Source organism: Lithobates pipiens, unplaced genomic scaffold (assembly GCF_037356315.1).
Source record: "Lithobates pipiens isolate NorthernLeopardFrog02 unplaced genomic scaffold, aLitPip1_a1.2 Scaffold_19, whole genome shotgun sequence".
Lineage (NCBI taxonomy): Eukaryota > Metazoa > Chordata > Amphibia > Anura > Ranidae > Lithobates > Lithobates pipiens.
Genome location: NW_027507764.1, coordinates 144,247,110 through 144,272,770, shown reverse-complemented (window position 1 = coordinate 144,272,770; position 25,661 = coordinate 144,247,110). Strand labels below are relative to the sequence as shown.

At 42.5% G+C, this 25,661-nt stretch overlaps 1 protein-coding gene across 2 annotated transcripts in view; it reads right to left on the bottom strand.

The window, feature by feature from the left end:
* CHN2 (chimerin 2) overlaps nt 1-25,661 on the bottom strand; it is a 465,335-nt gene that overhangs the window by 99,554 nt on the left and 340,120 nt on the right. For both annotated transcript variants that reach the window (XM_077491359.1, XM_077491360.1), the window contains one exon: nt 12,535-12,612. In XM_077491359.1, coding sequence (XP_077347485.1) covers nt 12,535-12,612 — 78 coding nt within the window. The remainder of the gene's footprint in view (nt 1-12,534; nt 12,613-25,661) is intronic.

Genomic DNA, 25,661 nt, shown 5'->3' with positions numbered 1-25,661 from the left:
GCTGGCAAATGGGAAGAGAGTTCTAGAAGAGAAGAGCAGTACATTGGTTCTCCGGCCAATTACAGACACTCCCATTGAAGTCTATGGGGCCAAAAATATATAACTGCACTCAAACATAAGCTAATGGGCTAGGGTGTTGAGCTGCAATGAAATGTGAACTGGCACAACTACAAACAAACAATGAGATTCTGCATGTTGAGCATAGTCAAACATAGACAAAACATACCACAAAATGCTCAAGTGTGAATGGGGGCCAAATGCACAGTGGTTAGCTATTCTGCCTAGCAGGACTAGGGTCCAGTGCTGTTTAAATTGACAGTGCTATATAAAGACATGTAATAAATAAATGCATGAAATAATGTACCTGCATTACTTTTGGGCAACATGCAGAGCATTCCAACCTTTGGACAATGTTGGATTTCCACTAATTTGCATTGTCACTGATGACAGGCAATGCGGGTAAATGTCTCAATGGTGATACAGGCAGCAATTAAAACTTAAGCTTAAAGTAGTCGATTGGTGATGCTGTAACCTTGAGATAATATTCTGTGACAATTTACTACTAAGATTCTTTTGTAAATACTATGGGTATTGTGTCCCTATGGGATATCTGCATGTTTGGTAGCTGTAATTACTTTAATTTCCTCAGGTAGGGAAGTCTATATGTGAATGCAGGGCCGGTGCTACCACTAGGCAAACTAAGCAGCCGCCTAGGGCGCACTGCTTCCTAGGGGGCACCCGGCTGCTGATTTTCCTCCATGTCTGCATGCTGCAGCATTTAACTAATTCAGTCACAGGAAGCTGCTGCGTCCGACCGGCGGTGTAATTAGAAGTGCATCACAGCACTGGAGCCCCAGGGCTAGAGGGAGCAGAGCCAATGCTTCCTGTATAGCGCTGCCTCCTGTCACATGGGCAGGGCAAAAGCGGTGGAGTCAGGGGTGGAGCCAATGAGGGCGGCAAATTTAGGTTTCACCTAGGGTGTCAAAAATCTTTGCACCAGCCCTGTGTGAATGTGAGCATTGAAGTGCAACGCCTAAGCTTGCGATTTAAGCTACATTCACACTGGTGATTTAGGCCAGTGCGAATTGTAGTGGCAGGAATCAGAAGATTCCTGCTGCGGCTCTGAATGGCTGGGTGCGTTCACTATAATGACAGGTCACCAGTGGCCACAGCTACTCACAGCTGTCCACACAGCCAGCGATTACCTGCGGTGATCACTGCTGGATGCACTTTGCTCAGGTAATCACTGGCTGTGCAGAAAGCTGCGAATAGGTGCAGCTTCCGGCAACCTGTTATTTTACTGGACGGGGCTGGCGGCTGCACTTAGCTGCTCAGTGCCGCATCATAAATAAGAAAATTCCTGCTGCTAAAATTCACACCGGCCTTAATCGTTATTCACAGCTGTCCACACAGCCAGTGATTACCTGCGATGATTGCTACTGAGTGCACTTTGCCCAGGTAATCCCTGGCTGTACAGAAAGCCGCAAATAGCTGCAGCTGCTGGCAACCTGTTATTTTACTGGACTGGGCTGGCGCCTGCACCTAGCTGCTCAGTGCTAAGAAAATTCCTGCTTCTACAGTTCACACCAGCCTTAACTCGCCAGGGTGAAAAAAGCCCTATAAAAGGAAAATGGACTGTGCACTCTGCAAGTGCAGTTAGTCCAGAGCATAGTAAATGAGGGGAAGCTCTGCAGACTTCCATCATCCAAATATGAACAAGCAAAAATGCATTTTTTTTAAACTTATTTTCTTGCCTGTTATTGAGTATTCTTTGCAAATTGAAGCTTCATCTCATTAGTAAGTTCTAGAGCAACTGCAATCGTAAAATGCAGTCTATTTGCCTTTGATAAATTAACCCCAATGTGTTTTGGGGGCCAGACATCGCCCCTTTCCTCAAGGCATGTAAAGATGTGGAATCAAAATGTGAGGGCTCGCATTCAGACTTCATATTTTTTCAAGCCCTGATGCGGGGGACAACATCTGGCCCCTGACACAAGTGTGGGAGGTACAGCGTGTTGTGGTGGCAGTAACCACTTAGAGTCCAGTTGCAGAGAAGAGAACTTGTATTATTATAAAAGTTCAACAATTTGCAACAAGCATGGCGGAAGACGCCTGACCGGGAAGACTCACAGAGTGTAACAGCAGAGCAGGTCTCAGATGCGAGTCTGTCTTGAGGGACGGAATGGGGGGTCCCTATCCATTACCTACTTGTCCGGAACTCCTCCCTATCATTAATCACTATCTCCAAGCCTGGGAGTCGGGGCCTTAAAAAGGAAGCAAACTTCCTTTAATGATTTTTAACTATAGGTAAGCCTATAATAAGGCTTACCTATTGGTAGGTGTAAATATCTCCTAAACACGCACTGTTTAGGAGATATTCACATTACATGAAGATGGTGGCATCACTGGCGCATGCGCTCTGAAAGAACTGCCACCTGTACCGTTTGTTCAGAGCCCTGTGCCATGAATGGTGACTCCCACGCGCATGTGTAGGAGTGACGTATTCGCGGCTCCGGCCAGTCACAGAGCCTGCAAACCCAAAAGCAAGATGGTGAAGATGGAAGCCCCTGCAGCGCTGAACAGCTAAGTTTTAAAGGTAAGTTTCACATAATGTGCTACTATGCATGCTAGCACATTATGACTTTAACTTGCAGGAAAAAAAATCCAGCGGTATACAACTGCTTTAAATAGGCTCTGCCTGACCCAAGATGGCCGCCAGAGTCACATGAGGTGGCAGCATCCAATCAGATAGCTTCCCCAGTGACCAGGAAACCATGTTCCTCTTGACCTCCCCTTCAACTGCAGCTGTGGACAATTGCAACCTACAGTGGAAAAAGTAGACTTCACTTGCCTACACACCTATTTAAGTTTGAAATTAAACTTTATTTCGGACTCATACGTTTTGGTTTGGCCTTTCAATTCACAGATTCAAATATGGCAGTTAAAGCTTGACAGAGGTTCCATCCATTCACAAATAAAAAATGTTTGTCTGGAGTTCACCTTAAAGCGGAACTGGTAATCAGTGAGAGCTGCAGGGGACCCAGGAGATAAATATTCCCAAAGTGCCAGCTTCCCTACAGATTTTGGCAGATATCCCATCATCAGAGCAGAGTTCAATGGCAGAAGCAGTAGGAAAGTTGAGTATGTCTGGTCTACTTTTTATAGGAATGGACTTGTTTTAAATTTAGCTATAAGGGTCGCTTTAAATAAAGTTTCAATCATGTAGGTATATGAAAATGAACATAAGGATGCTAAACCTGGGTAAACCTAGAGGACTTATCAAACAAGAAAGTTATATTCCAAAATGTGAATGTCCTCCCACACTTACAGTAAGAAAACAAATCTGCAGCAGTTACTTCTTTAAGGAAAAACTACATAGAAGACAAGGAGACGTGAGCATAGCTCCCAACTGTCCCTGATTTCGAGGGACTGTCCCTGATTTGGAGCAAAGTTCCTCTGTCCATCATTCCTCCTCATTCGTCCCTCATTTTGGTCTGATCCATATAGTTGTATATAAAATGCATTTTTTATCTTTCAAAAAGTGTTTTCCAGCGCTAAACCTTTTAATCTGATTTCTAAATTGCTGCATTTGTAAATTCCAAAAGCCAATATAAAGGAATAGTATTGATAAAAAGCACTTGTGGGTTTAACCAATCTTGTGTTTTTGTACAATTCTCCTTTAAGTGGGCGTGGCAAGGGGTGTGTCCTATGCCTTCATACTTTTGCTGATAGGTGTCCCTCATTCCCGTCTCAAAAAGTTGGCAGGTATGGACGTGGGCCAACTGACTTGGCATTCCTTGTTTGGAATTAATAAATCTAATTCTACAGAGATTGATCAATATTGTAATGAAAAGGGATGGTGGATTTGTTTCCACTCTTGAATGCAACTATTTACATCCTGTGTAAACTGTAACAGCTTTGGGATATTTCTGGGCAAACCAGAAGGTATTATGTTACACGGACCTTATCATTTCATGAGAAGTTTAATGAACACGGCAAAGGGTTATATTGCTCAAGGCGGTCTGGAATTTATTGTTAGATGTACAATGCTGTTATACTCACAAAGCTTATAATGTGGAGGCTTCTGCTACAGAGTGGAAATCTTTTATTTATGTTTTTATCTACATTTAAAAAGGGGAGAATGTTCAAGAATAGAGGTCTACCATAGTGCCTATGTGCTCTAAAAAATAAATCCAAATCTGAAAGCTCAGCACAGCAGCTTAGTGTTTAGCACTTCGGCTTACAGCACTGGGGCCCTGGTAAGTATCTCAGAGCACTGTCTAAATGGAGTTTGTATGTCCGCCTTGTGCTTGCATGGGTTTCCTCTGGGTACTTTGGTTTCCTCCTACACTCAAAAGACATGCTGGTAGGTTATCTGACTCCTGTCTAAATTGGTCCTAGTATGTGTATGTGTATGCATGTGTGTTATGGACCTTAGAGTGTACCTAGCATAGCTCCAAATCACATGGTACTGTGATACCATGAGATCTGGTGCACACAAACACACTATGTTTGCGATCTGCATTAGGGGTGGCAATACATTGTTAATGTATCAGCAGAAGTTTTTCAAAAGGTTTTTAGAGACGTTTGCAAAGGCAGTTCGTTTTGAACGTGGTGTACGAAAAGTGCCATCCCTGCACCACGTTCTGGCGTGAACAAGCCCTGAGTGCTGCTAACCAGGGCTGGCACTATTACTACCGCCTAGGGCGACTGGCCATTAGTGTTCCTACTCTCCTCTGGCTCTTCAGCGTGTAACTAACTCTCAGCAGGCAGTCGCTCCATCAGTCTGTAGTGTCACTGAGGCAGGGTTTGAAATTGTTCCTTGCACTGGCAGGGTCACGTTGTCGGATGCAGATCAGAGTCCGGACTCGGTGAGTGAAACACTGTCACTGATCTGCATCTGACAACCCGACCCTGCCAGTGCAAGGAACAATTTCAAACCTATTGGCTCTCGCTGCTGTCAATCAAATTCAATGACGGGGCGGGTCCAAGTCCTGCATTCGGCGTCTATGGGCACTAAATGCTGGACTCAGGAGTGCACCCTCAAGGTAACTCTTCTGGAGAGCGCTTCGCCCAGGGGGTTATCCAATGCGGGAGGAGCCAAGAGAGCCCCCAAAGGAACCCAGAAGACCAGGTTTGGGGTCACTCTGTGCAAAATGAGCTGCACAGTGGAGGTAAGTATGATAAAAAATTTTTTTTTTTTTTTTTAAAGAATCTTTAGTATCACTTTAAGGGTAGAGAAGGTAGTATCAATGCAGGAATGGTGCATTTACTAGATAAGGAAATTGCTGTGAACACACCACTGTAGAAGCATCAATTTATTTAAAAGATGTTCTCTAAGAAAGTGATAAACTATTTATACTTACTAATATGAGGGACTGTGATTTACAACCCTCAGCCCACTACTTTCTATGGGAGAGCCAAGGGCTGCGTTTGTTAGGAGTCTCTATCAAAAAGCTTCTACAGTCAGGTAGAATCGACACAATTATAATCTTTTTGGCTCTATACACCACCATGGATTTGAAATGAAACGAACAAGAAGTGCTTTAACTGCAGACTTTCAGCTTAAATTTGAGGGTATTTACATCCAAATCAGGTGAAAGGTGTAGGAATTACAACAGTTTGTATATGTGCCTCCCACTTAATAAAGGGACCATTGGCTGCTCAGCTGTTCCATGGCCAGGTGTGTGTTATTTCCTCATTATCCCATTTAGCAGGAGCAGATAAAAGGTCCAGAGTTCATTTCAAGTGTGCTATTTGCATTTGGAATCTGTTGCTGTCAACTCTCAATATGAGATTCAAAGAGCTGTCACTATCAGTGAAGCAAACCATCATTAGGCTGAAAAAACAAAACAAACCCATCAGTGCCGGTTCACACTGAGGCAGCATGACTTGCAGCGCGACTGCCTCAGGCAACCTTGACACGACAGCAGTGGCGACTTGCAAAAAGACTTCTCTATAAAAGACAAATTCAAGTCACCTCAAGTCGCCCCCAAAGTCGTACAGGAACCTTTTTCTAAGTCGGAGCGACTTGAGTCGCTCCGATTAGAACGGTTCCATTGTACAGAACGGGACGCAACTTGTCAGGCGGCTAAGTCACCTGACAAGTCATCCCAGTGTAAACCGGCTCTCAGAGAAATAGCAAAAACATTTGGTGTGGCCAAATCAACTGCTTGGAACATCCTCAAAAAGAAAGAATGCACTGGTGAGCTCAGCAACACCAAAAGACCCGGAAGACCACGGAAAACAACTGTGGTGGATGACCGAAGAATTCTTTCCCTGGTGAAGAAAACACCCTTCACAACAGTTGGCCAGATCAAGAAAATTCTTAGATGTAAGTGTGTCAAAGTCAACAATCAAGAGAAGACTTCACCAGAGGGTTCACCACAAGATGTAAACCATTGGTGAGCCTCAAAAACAGGAAGGCCAGATTAGCATTTGCCAAATGGCATCTTAAAAAGCCTTCACAGTTCTGGAACAACATCCAAATGACAGATGAGACCAAGATCAACTTGTAGCAGAGTGATCGGGAGAGAAAAGCATGGAGAAGCAAAGGAACTGCTCATCCAAAGCATACCACCTCATCAGTGAAGCGTGGTGGTGGTAGTGTCATGGCGTGGGCACATATGGCTGCCAATGGAACTGTTTTTCTTGTATTTATTGATGATGTGACTGCTGACAAAAGCAGCAGGATGAATTCTAAAGTGTTTCGGGCAATATTATCTGCTCATATTCAGCAAAATGCTTCAGAACTCATTGGACGGCGCTTCACAGTGCAGATGGACAATGACCTGAAGCATACTGTGAAAGCAACCAAAGAGTTTTTTAAGGGAAGGAAGTGGAATGTTATGCAATGGCCAAGTCAAGCACCTGACCTAAATCCGATTGAGCATGCATTTCACTTGCTGAAGACAAAACTGAAGGGAAAATGCCCCAAGAACAAGCAGGAACTGAAGACAGTTGCAGTAGAGGCCTGGCAGAGCATCACCAGGGATGAAACCCAGCGTCTGGTGATGTCTATGCATTCCAGACGTCAGGCTGTAATTGACTGCAAAGGATTTGCAACCAAGTATTAAAAAGTGAAAGTTTTATGGATGATTGTTAATCTGTCTCATTACTTTTGGTCCCATAAAAAGTAGGAGGCACATATACAAACTGTTGTAATTCCTACACCGTTCACCTGATTTGGATGTAAATACCCTCAAATTAAAGCTGGAAGTCTACAGTTAAAGCACATCTTGTTTGCTTTATTTCAAATCCGTTGTGGTGGTGTATAGAGCCAAAAAGATTCGAATTGTGTCGATGTCCCAATATTTATGGACCTAACTGTATACCGAGATGAACAGATTGTGTATGTGAAGTGGTGTTGCAGTTATTCATGGTGTGCAATAGATATCTAGTCATCAGCTAACAATCAGTTTGCCTTAGTATGGCTAATTTCAGAGATGGTCACAGGCATGCTACAGCCCTAGAGTCAGCTAGAGGTCACTGAACAGTACTCTCCTTCATGACAGTGCAATAAGTACAATTGGAAAGAGTTAATCAGCTTCCTGGAGAATCGCTTTATGGTTAGTCATACTAGTGGTGCAACCAATCTGAATAACAACAGTAATTAAACATGTTGTTTGCCTGGCTCTCTCTGATTTCAAAATCACTGACCTGACCAATGTGTAATCTGTGAAATCAGAGTAAAGTCCAAATACCCCATCTGTATACTTGTGCCAGGTCAATTATTTAGTACTGGAGCAAAGGATCAGCATGACAGCCAAGCAACAGACATTTCTAAATGGAAAGTTCAGCAGCCGTAAACCCAGTCACTAAAATATGATGTAATCTTTACATGTTAACAATTTTATTTTATTTTTTTAAGGTATTTCTTTTATAGGGTGACATTTCTCTATCTGTGTCACCAGATGGTTCTATGTATTGTCATGGTGTTACGTGTTCTCCCATTGGAGACTATAAGCAGCTATGGTATTGCACAGACATGATCCACTGTTGTCACCTTCAGAAAAAGCTGGACTCTGGCCGGAAACAATGTTTTGACATGTGTGCTGTAAGATTAAGTTCACCCTAATGAAGTGTGTCTTATCTGTCTAGACTGCAGCATTAAGTACAACTCTCTCTCTCTCTGACACTCACCCCTGTAAAGTCACAGCGATAAGAGTTCCAGTTCCAGCTGGTGTACTCGGATCACAGTGGGTTGCTCACACTCCAACTTCTCCAACCAGTAAACGTCTTGGATTTCCAAAAATTGCCAGCTGCGCTGGGATTGGAGGAGGGTCAAATGAACATCACAATCTCCCTTCTCCAATCATATCAAGCCTAGAAGCAGATCACTGATAGAGGAGCTGAAGTGTGAGTAACCCATTGTGATCTGTATACTCCAGCTAGAACTGATACTCTTGGTGCCAATTGCTCGTTGTTAAAGTGGAATTCCTGTCTAAGGTCCCTTTCACATGACCGCTTTAATCAGGTCTGCCTGTCAGTTTTTCAAGCAGATCTGATCGGACGGTCTATTCACCACAATAGACCGGCAGGTGTCCATTTACATCCGCCTACCTCTGATTAAAATCCGGACTGCTAAAAACAAACGGAATGGGATCCATCCTCCTTTGTCTAGGCAGATCAGATTGGAGGTAGTCAGGTGTAAACAAACAGTGGAGTCTGTTTACACCCAACCACCCAGTCCGTGTCCACTTTGCATAAACTGAGCAGACACGGACCTGTAACCTGCCAGCTCTGCTCCAATCAGCAGGGGATCAGTGGATAGATCCCCAGCTGATCAAAATGGATTCCGTGAAAGGGGCCTAACGCTAACTATGTTTAAAAATGTCCCCTCACCCTCCTGCTATGTATGCTGCCGAACTTGTGTAAAAAAAACTTAATTTGCTATTTGCAGCTGAATCTGATCTGGTCTGATCCCAAGTGTCAGTGAGAGGGAGCAGCAAGGAAGGGGAGGGAGCGGTCAACAATGGCTGGGAATTCCAGGAGCGGTGATGTCACACATGAGCTCCTATGTCCACCCATTGTTGGCGCTCCCTCCTCTCTGCAACCGCAGCCAACTGATACAGGGAAAATGGATCACATGACCAGACCGAAGCGAGATGAAAAATACTACAGCTTTCTTGCACAAGTTATGCTGCGCACACACAAGCGGAATGTCCGACAGAAAAAGTCAGATGGAAGCTTTTTATCGTATATACCGATCGTGTGTATGACTCATAAGACTTTTTTTTACGAAAATTCTGATGGACCTAGAAATAGAACCAATTCCTATCGGGAAAACCGCTCGTCTGTATGCTATTCCTAAGGACCGAAAACGACGCATGCTCTGAAGCAAGTACGAGACAGAAGCTATTGGCTACTGGTTATTGAACTTCCCTTTTCTAGTTCCATCATACGCATTGTACGTCACCACGTTCTTGGCGATTGGACTTTGGTGTGATCATGTGTACGCAAGACAATTTCAGCGGAATTCCGTCGGAACTCTGTTGGCAAAACCTTCAGAGTTTATTCAGACGGGAATACCGGTCCTGTGTACAGGGCATTAGACAGCATAGGTGTTAGGAGGGATCATTTTTAATCATAGTTTGAAGTCTACGTTAACTCCACTGTATAGGAGTGAATAAAAAAAAATCATAGTTATATATAACGCTGCAGCCTAGACACTGGGATATACTTCATTAGAAAAGAGTTCAGCTTTAAAAAAAAGGAAGTGCAGCAGCTTATGGAGTACATGCATGTAGACAGGAAGTGGATACAACTGGTTTGCAAAAGATCAGCAGCACTGAGATGTTACAATAGAGAAAACAGTATTCTATTAAAATTTAAAAAACTAAGCATGGCACTTGTTAATGATAGATAGTGCTTTAGTAAACTAAATGCCATTCATTAAGCATTTACATGTACTTGAAATGGCACCTATGTTATTGTATGTACGTTGTACTTAATTGAAATAGTTTTGGATGAGCCAAACAAAAAAAAAAACACATAATTCCATAACAATAAGGCAATACACTTTTTACAACAATGGACTATGTTATTTTGCAAATATATTTATGTTTTTAATGTTTTCACCTGTAAAAATATCACTATTATAATATTCATAAGACATATCATTGGTTTCCCCATGGATTCAGATGTGGCCCAGACAGAAAAGGCAAAAAAAAAACCTGCAAACATTCAAACAGCCATGTGACGGATAACGGTCTGATAATTCCCTAGAGAGAATCTTGGCTCCCGATGGGGGAAGACAACAACTGAACAAGATGCAAAATAAGACAAATGATTTGTGTCCTCAATTAAGCTCTATGCAAAGCATGTTCCAGGAATATATTATCTATGTATACAATTAGCATTCATTTTTATCTTACAGCCGTATCACTTGTTCTGTAAAGCAGTATAAAGAGCAATAATGATGTACGAACTGCAGTAACCCATAGAAACCAAACAGCGGCAGTATGAAGACAGAACAGTAAAAGAAGACGTTGATTGGACAACTTGGTTTGCTGCCCTTTAAATATCATTGTTGCTTTTTGTAATACTTTACTAAATAAGTCCAAATATGTTCATATTTTACTTGTTTTAAAGCTATTTGGTGATGCGTTACTAAACAGTGAGCTTTTCAGCAGCTTAGTGAATCTCTATTAACTTCAGTCCTCCAATCAGATTCCTGTTTTTTTTTATTCTGTTTGCCCAATTGGCTCTTTAATGGTGATTGACAGGTTCTCCTAACTGTCACAATGCTTACACATGAATCAGTTTATATTCTTTTTTTTCTCAAACAAAGAAGGTTTTATTGAGCTAAGGAAATAAAACATATATGTTCCAGAGCATAACCATTACACATAATCTCTAGTGTATAACACACAAGGAAGTCATTCAAATAATGTACTTTAGCACCATTTTATTACTGTTTCTCATCTCGTGTTATCTCTATATTGTTATCTCTATATTGTCGCTCTATACAATCACTAAATGTGAAACAGATATGACCGGATGGAAAGATCCTCTTTCAATACTAGAATATGCGGTAATAAACAAAATCTACTGGAGCTAGACCAGGGGCATCTAACCAGGGGGCCCATAATTTGCCCCTTTTACCCCTGTGTTGATATATAAGCTTTTCTAGGCGGAGGGTTTCCCCCATTTGAGTAATCCATTCTTCCAATGTGGGAGGTTCTGTTGATTTCTCAGAACCATTTTGTGGGCCTGAAAGAGAGCTCTAGCAATAGCTTGTCTAGGGAATCCATTTATATTCTTAAAGTAAAACAAATTTTGCAGCTGTCACAAAAGCCATTGATAAAGAACAATTACTGGACATTAAATTATTACTCAGCCTTCATAGGATATATTAATAATACAGATATCTATGTTTATACATGCCGAATCCATTTCATATAAATTGCTCATACTACATAATTTTATATACTGTAAGCCATGTACATTAGCTGTCAACCACATAATGTACCATAATGTACCACTAATGACCCTGTCATCATAATATGGCATTGATGCTCTTATCAATCATTTTACTTTTCCTGACAACGGAATAGTACAATCTATTGTTTTACAGCATATGAGCCATATGTCAAATGTATATACATTAATAAAAATACTGGTGAGAGAGTCAGTATGCATACCACTTCTTTCCATGTATATAGTTATATATTATATCTATATATATATCTATATATCTATATATATATATATATATATATATATATATATATATATATATATATATATATATATATATATATATATATATATATATATATATAATCTATATCTATATATAAATATATCTATATATATATATATATATATATATATTTTTTTTTTTTTTTTTAACCATCTCTTTTAGATTGTAATCTCTCATGAGTAGGACCCTTGTATTGAACCTGCACTGTCTCAAACAGTATACAAACTGTTGGCACTATAGAATTTATGTATAATTATATTAATAATAATAAAAAAGAAAAAAAGTATTTCTATAATTATTATAGAATTGTATAACTATTTTTTTCCTTTGCATCGGTTGTCTACTAAGTAAATCTTATCATTTATAATTTTTATCGTTTGCATTCTGGGAAGCTTTAAAAGCCAGAATAGTTGACTGACAAATCTCAGTCTTGTTGTTAAAGCCATCGAGGGTATCTGTATGTATACCTTTCCATTTTTCCACGTTGCTATGGCAGCTCATGGGTTAAGATCAGAGCTAATGTGGTTGTGTCAGTGGCTGCCAATAACTCCTTCCTGCAAGATGCATTAGTAAGGAAGAAAGTTGGCCACTGTGGTTAAACAAGAAATTCCAGACAAAGGCGATGATCTGCCTTATGCCTCAGCTTGTTTAAATAACTGTAAAGGAGCAAAATTATGTTCTTACATGGAAATGTTCATTAAGCGCCTGTTCCTGCCCAAAAAGACATCGCTGTAACCAGCTGCTCATGTTCCAGCACAGGGGGGGCTAACCATTAGTGATATGCAAGCAGTAGAACGCAGTAAGAGATAATACAATTGGGCACTTACCTTAAAATTATGTGCTTTCTCATAGTTGCAGTGGTTGTCATTCTGAGTGAGGGCTGCTCTTCGGACCAGCGAGGTGATCTGCGAATAGGCAAAGAGTTTGAGAGGCTGCCACAACAACGCATTTCTTCCCCCCACTTTCATCCCCAGTGCCAGGGCTAGAAGCTCTTGGTGCTTCCTGCCCTTTTTGGACTTTTGGACAGCGGTGTAGTTCTTCTCATTGTCCAGCCATAGCTCCTCAGACAGCATAGTGTCCGAATCCCAGATCTTTTCGGTTTCCTCCTCTGAGCCCTGTAGGCTTACAGGCACTAGGTTGGTCCAGCTGCTTCTGATGCTACACAGCAGATTGGAAGCAGCTGCAGCCCATTCTGCGGAGACCTCCGACATGTGACTTGAATGGGCTGTCTTGTGGGATGGAAGGAGCTTCTGCATTTCAATAACTAGTGGTCCTGCTTTGTTTTACTTCTTAAGACAGGCGTGTGCCTGAATAAACTGCAACCCTCAGACTGGAAATGGACAAAAAAAAAAAAAAAAAAGCCCTCCTCAGCAACAGCATCCAACCAAAAGTTAACAGGGGGGAGGAAGGACTAGGAGTCAGTGACACAACTCATTTGAACAGAGAGCATCATCCCTTGTCTGCTACCAGGACAGCTATCTGATGGCAGAAGATGCCTGATGTTCTGTCCAGCAATGGGCTGGATCATGGCCAAAAAGACTTGGAAGTTATTCCCGCCGGGAAAGCAATAGATTAAACCGTGCTAAATCCCACTGATGGATTAATTTTGAAATGAGAAAATCTCTCCCCTTTTTTTCATATCCTGTGAGTGTAAATCCTGTAGGAGTCTGAGAAGGATTATCGGAGGGCTCTCCTGCATGTCATTTTAATCTGTAGCACCCAGATTCTCCTAATGACTGTCTGGGTTCCCTTATTCACCAGGGCATATTAACCCTTTCAAGGAGCAACCGTCACCATAGCAATTAAGAGACGTTCGTCTATTACTCCTTTAAGCGCCGCCTGTCATCACAGCGGGTTATCGGCTTACTTTTAAAAATTACCCTGATTTGGCCTCATTATGATGAGTGTCTCCTTACCACAGTAAAACAAATGGTGGGGTTAAAGGACGCTTAGCTCAGTGTCCAAGACTGCTTTTTAAGCTGAACATATACCAGTAGAGTTCGATTTTCTAATGTTTTGTGGGGTCATATTGATGTTCTTTATTGGCCGTAATGACAAGAAAATTTGAAGAAGCGGAATGTAAAGTTTTTCTCGAATAAATTAAATTGTATCTGTGAATGTGGTGTTTGTTAGAGAAAAAGCATATTGTAATGTGCATGTTCTAGGCACAAACAATACATGATCAATGCTTCTGAGATGACATTCAAATAGCAGGTCTGGATAAAATTTTTGTGGCTTTCAAACAAAATTAGTTGACTTGATGGAAATGAGTTTTTTAGAATTTCGGGACAGGCCGCGTACACACGGGCGGACTGTTCGCCCAACTTAGTCCGCTGAACAGTGTTTCAGCGGACAATCCGCTCGTGTGTGGGCTTCAGCGGACTGTTTCAGCGGACAGTCTGACGAACAAAGTCTTACGGAATTTCCGTAAGACAGTCCGTCCAAACTTGGTTTCAGCAGGCAGTCCGCTCGTGTGTAGGCTAGTTCGACAGACTAAGTTTGGCGCATGCTCAGAAAGGATTTACACGGCGAAGGTTGCATTGCAGTGTATTGGACGTCGAATTTCTAGTCCCGTCGTACGTGCCATTCATGTCATCGCGCACGCTTTCAGCGGACTGTCTGCTCATCGTGTGTGGTCAAGTCCGTTCATGCAAATTTTGAACGGACTGTTTGTCGGATTGTCTGACGAACTTAGTTGGGCGAACAGTCCGCCCGTATGTACGCGGCCTTAAGGGTCGCATAGATCTATAATGATTTTTAATCCGGATGTTTAATCATTACAGCAGCACAAATTGGAATCAAACAATTCTAAGGATTTAAAACTTGATTTCTAACTAAGGATTCAGGCTGGGTTCATACTTATGTGATGCCAGACATCGCATGTGATTCGCACCGCACTGCTGTGCATATCACATGAGATGCCTGTGTGAAGCGAATTCAGCCATACAGTTTGTATGGTTGAAATAGCATTGCATTTGCACCAAAATGCTGCAGGAACTTTTTTTGTCCGCACTGGAATTGGATCGCATGTGATAAGATTACATCCGGTTTCACAGTTACACTCAAAAGTGGATGTTCCACTTATCTAACTCCCCCATGCCCCCCCCCCCTCCCGGTGCCACATTTGGCCTTTCCGTGGGGAGCGGGTACCTGTTTTTGACAGGTACCTGTCCCTACTTCCGAGTGATCTCACCACAGTTCACACAGTTCAGCCCACCTCCTTCTCCACCCAATGCTGGGCCATTCAGAAGGCGCAGTACACTTCGCACATGATGCATAGTAGGGAACCGGCTGTGAAAGCTTCCCTGACGGTTTCCCTCACAGATAATGGCCATGACAGCACCCGAGAGCTGAGGTGTCGACATAGCTGGATTACAGGACAGGTAAGTGTCCTAATATTAATGGTCAGCAGCTACAGTATGTGTTCTTTATTTGATGCAAAAAACTTCTTTGTGCAGCTCGCTCCCCAGCACCCCTTATACTTACTTGGGCCCGATCTTGAGACAGCTCTGAGCACAAAAGCAGCAACTCTATCCTCTTTCTCTGCACTGGACATTGAAGCAGCAATGGGAGCCATTGGTTCCTGCTGATGTCAATCACAGCCTGTGAGAAGAGAGCAGGGGAGGGAGGGCTAAGCCACGTTGTATGTGTCTATGAACACACACAGCACGGCTCAGGATTGAGCCAAGCTGCTTGCTATTGGGACACTCGGCAGGGGGGAGGAGCTAGGAGTGCTGGCGGAAACCCCAGAAGAGGAGGATAAAGGCTATTCTGCACATTGCACAGAGCAGGTTAGTATGACGTTTGGATTTTTTTTTTACGATTACAGACACATTAGGCCCCTTTCACATTGGTGTGCTTTCACCGTGCTTTTCCGGGGCAACAAAAGCACATCAAAACTATTCCCCATTAAATCCTACGTAACGTCACACTGCAGGTATGCTATACTTCGAAGAGTGGTGCAGTTTTTCAAAAAGGCACCTCCTATTGTAACTCAAAGGGAACGCATCAAAACTGCATCAGTGTGAAAAGGCCCTAAGTGATATCATAAAAGTCTACAAAGTTTGAGCATTGCTACATATTTAATTGTGTGTGCCTGGCTAAGTTACAATAGATTCAAAAAAGTAATTTTGAACAACACCATATAACTACAATACAAACAGGGACGTTACCACAACACACCCTAAAGCACCATACATGCTATAGTAGACCCAGTGTGTGACAGCGGCCAGGCCACTGATAGAAATCATTGGGCCTTGTACAGCCTACCGCCTTGAAACAAAGTGCAGGTTTGTCTTCAAGTGCCATCAGAACCTTATCACACAGGTGTTTTGCTACATGACAGGGTCTCTTAAAGAAATTCAGTGATGACAGAAATATGTAATCAGCCATTACTGACCTTTTGAAAATGCTAGCTGCTTTACTGGCATGCTGATGCATTGGTTTCAATACATTCTGATTTAGAAACCTACAGAAAAACTAATTAAAGTGGCTCTTCTATTACAATCAAGGTTTGCTTATTTACTTAGGGCCCCTCCTCCATGCCACAATGCTACAGTACAGTTAAAAAACAAAAAACAAAAAAAAACCTGTGAGCAAAAAAAGTTAATTAACTTTCTAAAAAAAACGTTCTAAAAAAAAAAAACCTGCAGCTTACAGCCACAATGAAGTCCGACTCCTTCTGCTCCCTGTCAGCTGTCTGCCGCCACTGCTGCCCACCTCACATAAGCCTCTCAGTCTCAGCTACTGAGTGTGGAGCCAGGGAAGGCAATGGGCAGCCGGGACTTGAGCAGAGCAGCCAGCAACATTGAAAGGCGAAACAGACGCAGAATACACATGCACCCAAGATGAAAAGAAAAAAAAAAACCTTGACTGCTCCATCATATTATCATCAGAGAGGGGCCCTGGAAATAGTAGTAATACACCCCCTAAGCTAGTAGTTGTAACCATTAAAAAAAAATGATCCTGTTCCTATGCATGTTAAACTGCATAGTGCTTGTGCAGTGTCATTTTTCCTTTTCTAATCTGTAAAAAGGCCGGTTGATCCTGCCTGTTCCTGTGTCCCCTTGTGTGTCCCGACCACGGTAATCATGGCTGCTGAGCCCTGATTACTGTGGTCAGTTCATGTGCCTCCGTCATCCCACAGCTCAGCTCTCCTCTCTCCCTGGCAGCTCCTGTGTGTAAGCCACTCCTCCCCTCCCCTTCTATCGCTGTTCCCAGCGGCAGTAAAGTTATTGCTGCCAGCCCCACTGTTAGGACAAAATGTACTATACAGTGTATGTGCTTTTTTTAAAATTCTTCTTCTAAATGCCTTATTTCACTTTGCTGATCTGTGGTCACGTGACCGTCAAGCATACATCAGAGATAGAGATCAGCAGAGAAAGAGATCATGACCGCTGATCGGCAAGGTGAAAAAAGGTATTTAGAAGAAGAATTTTAAAAACGACATACACCGTATAGTACATTTTATCCTAGCAGAGGGGCTGGCAGTGATTGTAAGCACTGCCTTTACAACCCTTTTAAGCCTAGTACACATGATCAGAAAATCAGACAAACAATAGGGCTTTCAAATCGAACGTACGATAATCTGATCGTTAGTACATAGCTTTCGAGTACCGATCACGACAGTTTGTGCGAAATTATCCAAAGGGAAAAATCTGACTCGTATGATACCAGATCAAACGATTTACAAATACAATGCAATACATTACATCACATTCACATTTTTATTCTATTTTACGAGAATTTTTGTAACTTTAGTAACCTCATAATTTTAGATATGGAGACTAGCATGCAATAAAAAAATGACAATCGTTTGTCCGATAATCTCATTGTGTTTACCAGGCTTTAGTCTATGGGCAGGAAGATGTAAACGGGTGTTTTGCATAATTTGTTGCATTACTCAAAGGGATCTATTTGTCTAGATAAATTATCTATAGATCTGACATCAAAACTGACAATTCTGTCTTAAGCCGGCCATAGACAAATTAACATTTCGATCTGTCTATGGGCCAGATGGTTGTACTGAAGTCGATCCATCAATCGACTTCAGTACAACCAGCCTGTTCATTTTATTTTCGACCCAATCACTGCCGGCGGCTATAGTCGCCAGCAATGATCATTGTATTCTTTCAGTGGGGAAGGCTCCCCGTGCTCCCTACCGGAAGAGTGCAATAGCGCTGATGGATTCCACCATCAACACTGTGTTGATGGGGGCTTCAAGCTACTTTCATTTCTTCATCATGTGGTTGAAGGAAAGAAAACGGCATAATGTATGACCTGCCTTACCCTACCCTTCTCTAGAAGACTATTATATACTCTCTCCTATTATATGTTAACCTAAGGGAGTAACTTTTATGGCTTTACAGCAGTAAAGTCATAAAAGTTACTCCCATAGGTTAACATATAATATGACAGAGTATATATACCATTAACTAGTAGAAACAATGTGTGAAACCATAAACACAGTAAGCTTTGCAACTCGCAACACAGCTATACATGAAGCTTTCCCATGGCACATATAAAACTGCCCAGAGTTACATAGTCAGCTAGAGCCCAGATCTTTCTGTATAATCTGTCCATATGTGTGAAGGATATTGAAAAGCACCATGACCAATTCAGGCATCACTAGTGTTATTTGCAATGTGTATAAAAAGTGACATTTTAAAATTAAACTGAAGACATTTCCCAAAGCAAAAAGCAATTCCTTGCAGCTGATTGTATTACCATTTCCTTTTCCATAGAAAAGGGGAACAATCCTTTCATTGGGCAGAAAAAGAACATTATCATTTCAAGTATAACTAAAGGCAAAACTTCTCGAATTTTGGATGGATTAGGAACTAGTGAAAATATTTCAGGTTTTTCCCACATTTGGGAGATTTCCCTTCAATTCTTGTTCTGTAGATACAACAGGAAGTGAGAGAAATACTGGGAAAAATGCCCTCCTAAGTCAGTTTTCACCAGAATACGTGTTGTCAGTGGAGATTTCTCCCTATTTCTGTTCAGGTGGCAACCCAAAAATTTTGGGTGACCATTGTTCCAAGGAAAATGAATGGAATACCCCATCCTCACAATTGAGGTGGACAGTGGAATTCTTCCCCGCTGTGCTATTGTATTCCGACAGAGGGGACTCCTCTGCTATCAGAATAAACTGATCAGCGCTGCAGCCGATTGGCTACAGCACTGATTAAACTAAAGTTTTCCAACAAGCCTGTTTGTAAGAAGTTGATCATTAGAGCAACGTCTCATGAATGGGAGCGACCATAGATGGATCGAAGTTAGGCTGGTCCCTGAGGAACTGGCCATATTTTGAACCATCTACGGTCAGCTTTACCATTGATTACTACATCCAAAGCTAAAAGTTTTGGCATTAGATGCTCTTTAACAAATCAACAAATATTGTTACATTGGATTGCATCATAATCATTTTAAGAGTGGACAGTCCCTGTAGCTGTTTATGAACCCATCTGTAGTTGGTTGATCTTTATAAAGTGTGACAAAATGAACTCTTTGTTATGTCAGATACACAAGTCCCTCTCGCAATCATCATTTACTAAATAAAACCAAGTTTAAAATGTGTCTCCAAACAGAGTGCATTCTATTCTTGCCAGTATTACTCAAGAGGGCACCTGGACATAGGCTGCCTGCACAAGTCATCTATTCTCTCTGACAGTACAGTACACAGAGTCCATGTCCGGAGCAGCTGACACTCTGCAATGTGCAGAAAAACTTATTTTTAACATAGATTAAAAGTACACAAGCTGCATCAGCTGATGTCTAGTAACAAACACACAGTCCATAGATGCTCTTTTCTTGGCACAGAGTTATGAGACATGATTATACTAAAAAAGAAAAGGAAAATAGCTCCACATTGAAAACCTTGCTATGCAATTAGTGTACAAAGGCAAAGCAACTTTCTCTATTGGCCATTGAGGGACATGGATTAAATATTTTTGGTGTTATGCCACTGCCATCAGTCCCCAAATGACTTTATCCCTGTGTCCCTCAACCGACCTTAGGAAAAAGATTTTATGGTAAGAACAAAAATCCTATTTTTTTTCCTGTCCATTGAGAGACACAGGAATGAAGTAATTCAGAGATGTATAGCAGCAGCATAACCCATATTTCTCTGAATTCATTCAACCCTGTGTCCCTCAAGAAACACCATTTTATGGTAAGAACAAAAATTAGATTTTGTCCAGCTATTTTATGTACTTTCAGGTTAAACATAATTCAGCTACTTTATGGGTTTTAAAGGCCGAATCCGGGAAATGTAAAAACCTCCCTTGCAGTGGGGCTGGGCCTGCACTAAAAGGCTTAAGTGCTTGTTTAGATACTACAAAAAATGGAAGGTGCGCACACCTAGTACATTACCAATGACATTTAATACATAATAAAGATCATAAAAAGTGGGTACTCACAAACAGCAACTCAAAAAAGCCATAAAAACCCACATTGTGAAACCATGTGCCATATACCAACACTAACGCATTTTGGGGCCACACTCCCTTCCTCAGAGCTAAGCTAATCTGAGGAAAGGAGTGTGCCCCCCAAAACGCGATAGTTTTACCCTGTGATATATGGAACATGGTTTCACACTGTGTGTTTTTATGACTTTTTTGAGTTGCTGTTTGTGAGTACTCAATTTTTATTATTTTTATTATTTATTAAATGTCACTGGTAATGCACTAGGTGTGTGTGCCTTCCATTTTTTGTCGTTTTTGTAGTATCGGTCAGATCACTCCATCTGAGGAAGGCAACATCCACCCAGTCCTTAGATACTGATGTCCCTGTTGCCCTTCACTTTAGAAAACCCCTTAGGGCTGGAAGTGAATGTCTTTCTTTGTTAACTGCTCGTTAAGTCTAGGGGAGAGTAAATCCTCAGCTTCCCTGGGCAGATGGTGCTCCCCTACACTCAGGTGGTGGAAGTATGGCCACAGCTTTTTTGGCCCTATTTGTCCTATGGATCATAGGTTTACAGTTTGTTCTGCACTACCTTGACCCACTTTCGGTATCCACCCAGGAGCCTGGACCAGCAGCTGGCTCAGCCTCTCAGCGAGCTCAGCCAGCCACTCCCGCCCTCTCCATACCCCAGTGCTCTGGTGAGCACTGGCAGTCATCAGCTCTCTGCTCACTGAAGACTGAAAACTGAGCGATTAGTAGTCTCTGAGCGCTGAATTCTCAGTCTTAAAAGCAGTGGGGAACAGGTGGAGCATCAGACTGATGCTGCATCCACCTAAGAGAGTATATACATATATATATATATATTTTTTTTTTTTTAAAGAAGGCATACTTTTTTAATTACTTTAGTACCTTAGACTGCTAGAGCATGGGGGAGAAGACACTGTGGGGACCCACCAAGCAGCCCATAGGAGCTGAGATTTTGGTACATAGAGCTTCTTTTCTATGCCTTCTAGACCTACACGACCACCTAGCCCTTGCATTGTGGGCATAGAGTCGCCCAGTGTTGGGCTTTAAGTTTGGATTTTAATCTATTTATGTTCAGTAATGTGTACTGCAATGCTGTATGTGAGTTTTGCTATAATTTTAAATGGCATCCCAACAAATCCCTGTATGAAAAAGCACAACCTCACTAAAGCTAACTACAACACACATACAGTGCCTTTAAAAAAGTATTCATACCCCTTCCACATTTTATCATTTTACAACCAAAAACATAAATGTATTTTGCTGGAATTTTATGTAAGAGACCAACACAAAGTGGCACAAAATTGTGAAGTGAAAGGAAAATGATAAATGGTTTTCAATTTGTTTACAAATAAGGCCTCTTTCACACTGACGTCCCGTTCAGGCCCGCCTGTCAGTTTTTCAGGCGGACCTGAACGGGTGCTCCATAGAGCTCTATGGAGCGTCAGATGTCAGCGGTGACATGTCCGCTGACATCCGACCCGCTCCGATCCGAAAAAGTGTAACGGAGGAAAAAGCTATTTTTCCATCCGTCTGCGGATCGGATCGGATGACGACGGGCACTGCGGTCCGTCGTCATCCAATCTCCCATAGGGGAGAGCGGCGCTGTGACAGGTCCGTCCCTGCGCAGTGTGCAGAGACGGAGCTGTCATCTCCCTGCTCTGCGGGGATCGACGGAGTGATCCCCGCTGAGCAAACGGATATCCACGGGGCGGATCAGAACTGATCCGCCCCGTGTGAAAGGACCCTAAATATGTGAAAAGTGTGGTGTACATTTGTATTCAGCCCCCCTTTGTCAATACTGCAAGTCGTTTTGGGTATATCTCTACCAGCTTTACACACCCAGAGAGTGACATTTTTGCCCATTCTTCTTTGCAAAATAGCTCCCAAAACATGATGCTGCCACCACCATGTTTCACGGTGGGAATGGGGTGTTTAGGGTGATGTGCAGTGTTAAGTTTTTTGCTTTGCTCGTGCATGGCAAACTGATAGGTGCACATTATTGGCAACACCACCAGCAGTTTTTATTTACATTTCCTTATTCCCCTCTACTCAATTTGTTCATCTGCCATGAGCAAAGAAAAAAAAACAGTACTTCCAGATATGGGGGAGCATGCTACTCACTCCCACTCCCAGAGCTGGTTCTAGGGTCATTCAGGCACCTGGCTGTCACAATGGGGCGATAGAGAGTCCTGTGTAAACACATTGTGACATGGAGCTTATACAGGCCCACCAAATGCAATGGCAAAGAAAGGTAAGCACACAGAGCAGGTGGAGTAGGCTTTAAAATGAACCTGTTGCTTTGACCTGTTTAGAAAATACACAAGTTCAATTTTGAATTGACCATACAGAATTCACTTTGCATGAAGCTGTATTAAGCATTCAACCAAAGTTATCTAGACAAAGATAAATTAAAGGCTAAGCTCACCTTTTGCAAAAAATAAATAAATGTACATAATTTTGCAGGTAAAAGAACGTACATTTATTCATATTTATTACTTGGCAGTCTGCAAAGCATTGCACCCAGGATCAGTGGATCACGGGAGCAATGCCAGGCTCCTGCTGACACTCAGTCAAGCTGTCTGTCCATACCTCCCATGCGGGATGACAATTACTGGAAAGCAGGAACAATCAATGATCTAGGAGGGTGCTCACCAGTTGTGTGAATAAACTACATATCCCATCTGCAACCATGGAAGACGGGACTTGTAGTTCATCCATTCACAGAAAGAATGACACGACTGTGTGGGTGGAGCTCCACACAGCTGTGTTATTTTAAAAATATGAGAGCTGGGGTAGGGAGAGTATCCCCCACTGTTACAGGTGGGGTGAGGGGGAGTGCTGGAGGCTGCTCCAAGGTAACATGTTACATGCTAAATATGGGTGTAACATGTAACATGTTACTAAAGGTGAACTTTGCCTTTAAAGGGCATATTTTAGAGCAGATCATGTGAAACGGGGTGACAAGGGACCTAACATGCACTTACCTCTGTGTAGATTACATGTTCTAATATACACTTGTGTATTTAAGGCAGAACACATACAAAAGCCCCATAAACAATTTTTCAACTAACGCTGGTCACTGTAGGTTAACTATATGGTTAAAGGGTCCATCTAAACCTCTGTTTAAAGTGACAATAAATTATATTCTTATTCTCCAAAAATAATCAATACACATCCACTACTTAAAGTGATTGTAAAGTCCCATTTTTGTTTTCAATAAAAATAACAAACATGTCATACTTACCTGCTCTGTTGCAGTGGATTTGCACAGGGCAGCATGGATCTTCCTTTTCTCAGGTCCCCCTTCGTACTTCTGGCCCATCCCTCCTGTCGAGTGCCCCCACAGAAAGCAGCTTGCTATGGGGGCACCCCGAGTATTCAGAAACTGAGCTGCGGGACAGTCCCACCCCTCTCTCATCTTATTGGCTGACTGACTTTGATTGACAGCAATGGGAGCCAATGGTGCCTCTGCTGTGTCTCAGCCAATCAGGAGGGAGAATCTCAGATGTCTGAGACACTCGTGGACGTCGCTGGACAGAGAGAGGGCTCAGGTAAGTATTAGGAGGGTTGAGGGGAGTTTCTGCACACAGAAGGCTTTTTATCCTAATGCCTCTTTCTAACATCTTCTGTGAGCTGCTAAACCTCCCTGTTTCTCCTGACATCTGTTTGTTTGGAACAAGCAGTGCAAGTTAGATGTAGTCATTTGCACTACTCTATGCGGACTACAAATCTCAGGCCGCGTACACATGCGGGGACTGTTCGCTCAACTTTGTCCGCTGAACAGTGTTTCGGCGGACAGTCCGCTCGTGTGTGGGCTTTCAGCGGACAGTTTCAGCGGACAGTCTGCTGAACAAAGTTTTTCGGAAATTCCGAAAAACTGTCCGCTGAAACTTTGTTTCAGCGAACAGTCCCCTCGTGTGTAGGCTTGTTCGTCAAACTAAGTTCCGCGCATGCTCAGAAAGGATTTACACGCCGAAGTTTGCATTGCAGTGTATAGGACGTCGTTTTCTAGTCCCGTCGTACGTGCCGTTCACGTCATCGCGCACGGTTTCAGCGGACTGTTCGTTCGTCGTGTGTGGCCAAGTCCGTCCATGCTAATTTTGAGCGGACTGTCCGCTGAAACTGTTTGATGGACAAAGTTGAGCGAACAGTCCCCGCGTGTGTACGCGGCCTCATAGTCCATCTTGGGAGTGGGCAGTAGAGGGTGGCTACGTTCCTGCATACAGTGGGACTATGGAGAAGGAACATATCCACGCTCTAACAAGAAGTCTGATTATAGCAACAAAAAAATAGAAAATTGTTTACCAACACTTACCATAATTTTCCTTTTCTGGCCACTCCTCATGTGAACATGCTTCTAAGGTCCGGTTCACACTGAGGCAGCATGACTTACAGCGCGACTGCCTCAGGCGACCTGGACGCGACCACTGCGGCGACTTGCAAAACGACTTCTGTATAGAAGTCAATACAAGTCGCCTCAAGTCGCCCCACAAGTCGTACAGGAACTTTTTTCTAAGTCGGAATGACTTGAGTCGCTCCGATTAGAACAGTTCCATTGCACAGAGCGGGGCACGACTTGTCAGGCGGCTAAGTCGCCTGACGAGTCGCCCCTGTGTGAATTGGCTCTAAGGGATACACAGATTAACTGCATCTGTCTCAGAGTTTATTGATGCTTCACATTAAAATCATCACATCATGGGTTACAGCAAGACAAGGAAATATTGATGCGTTTCCCACTCTGACCTCACTTAGTCGTAACCAGTTACAACTAAGCACTGTCAGAGAGTGAAACGTGTCAATCTTGCCTTTTCCTGCTGTACCCCATGATGTGATGATTTTAATGTAAAGCATCAATAAAGTCTGAGACAGAGTACATGTAATCGGTGTATCCCTTGTCTTCTGAAATATGACCAGCGAGCCGAAAAAGCATCTGCTAAGGACTTGCACAACTCAACAACTTGGGAGTGATTACCTGGAGCGGCTTTCGCTCATGTTATATTCAACATGCTTCTAGTCAGCTCTGCCCCCCGACCCTCTGTCGGACCATCTCACTAGTCTATAAATCTGACCCAATCCTCTATCACTGTGTTCCATACACAAATTCTCACAACAAGCTAAAAAGGCAGGGAATTGACGCTGACATGAGGATTGGCCAAAATAAAGGAAAATTATGGTATTTTCCTTATTTTTGCCCCCTCATATAAGCATACTATGGAATGTAGCTAGCCACCAGAACTAAGGGAGGGAGAAAAAAATTAAAAATACTTCCTGTCCAGATGAATGCTAAACACACAATTAATTCAGAAACATGACAGGCCTGAAGCACAGCTGACCCAAACAAGAGGGATAGGATGAGACATCTACTAAATAATATCCAATCAATGTTGTGCATTAAATCTAGATAGCAGCCCTGAAATGTCTTCCAATCCGAGGAAGATCTGGAACGAGGACAAAAAGAAAATACCATTACGGGGGCATGAGTCTAATATATAGACTAGTGAGGTAGTCCTATGGGGGGTGGTCT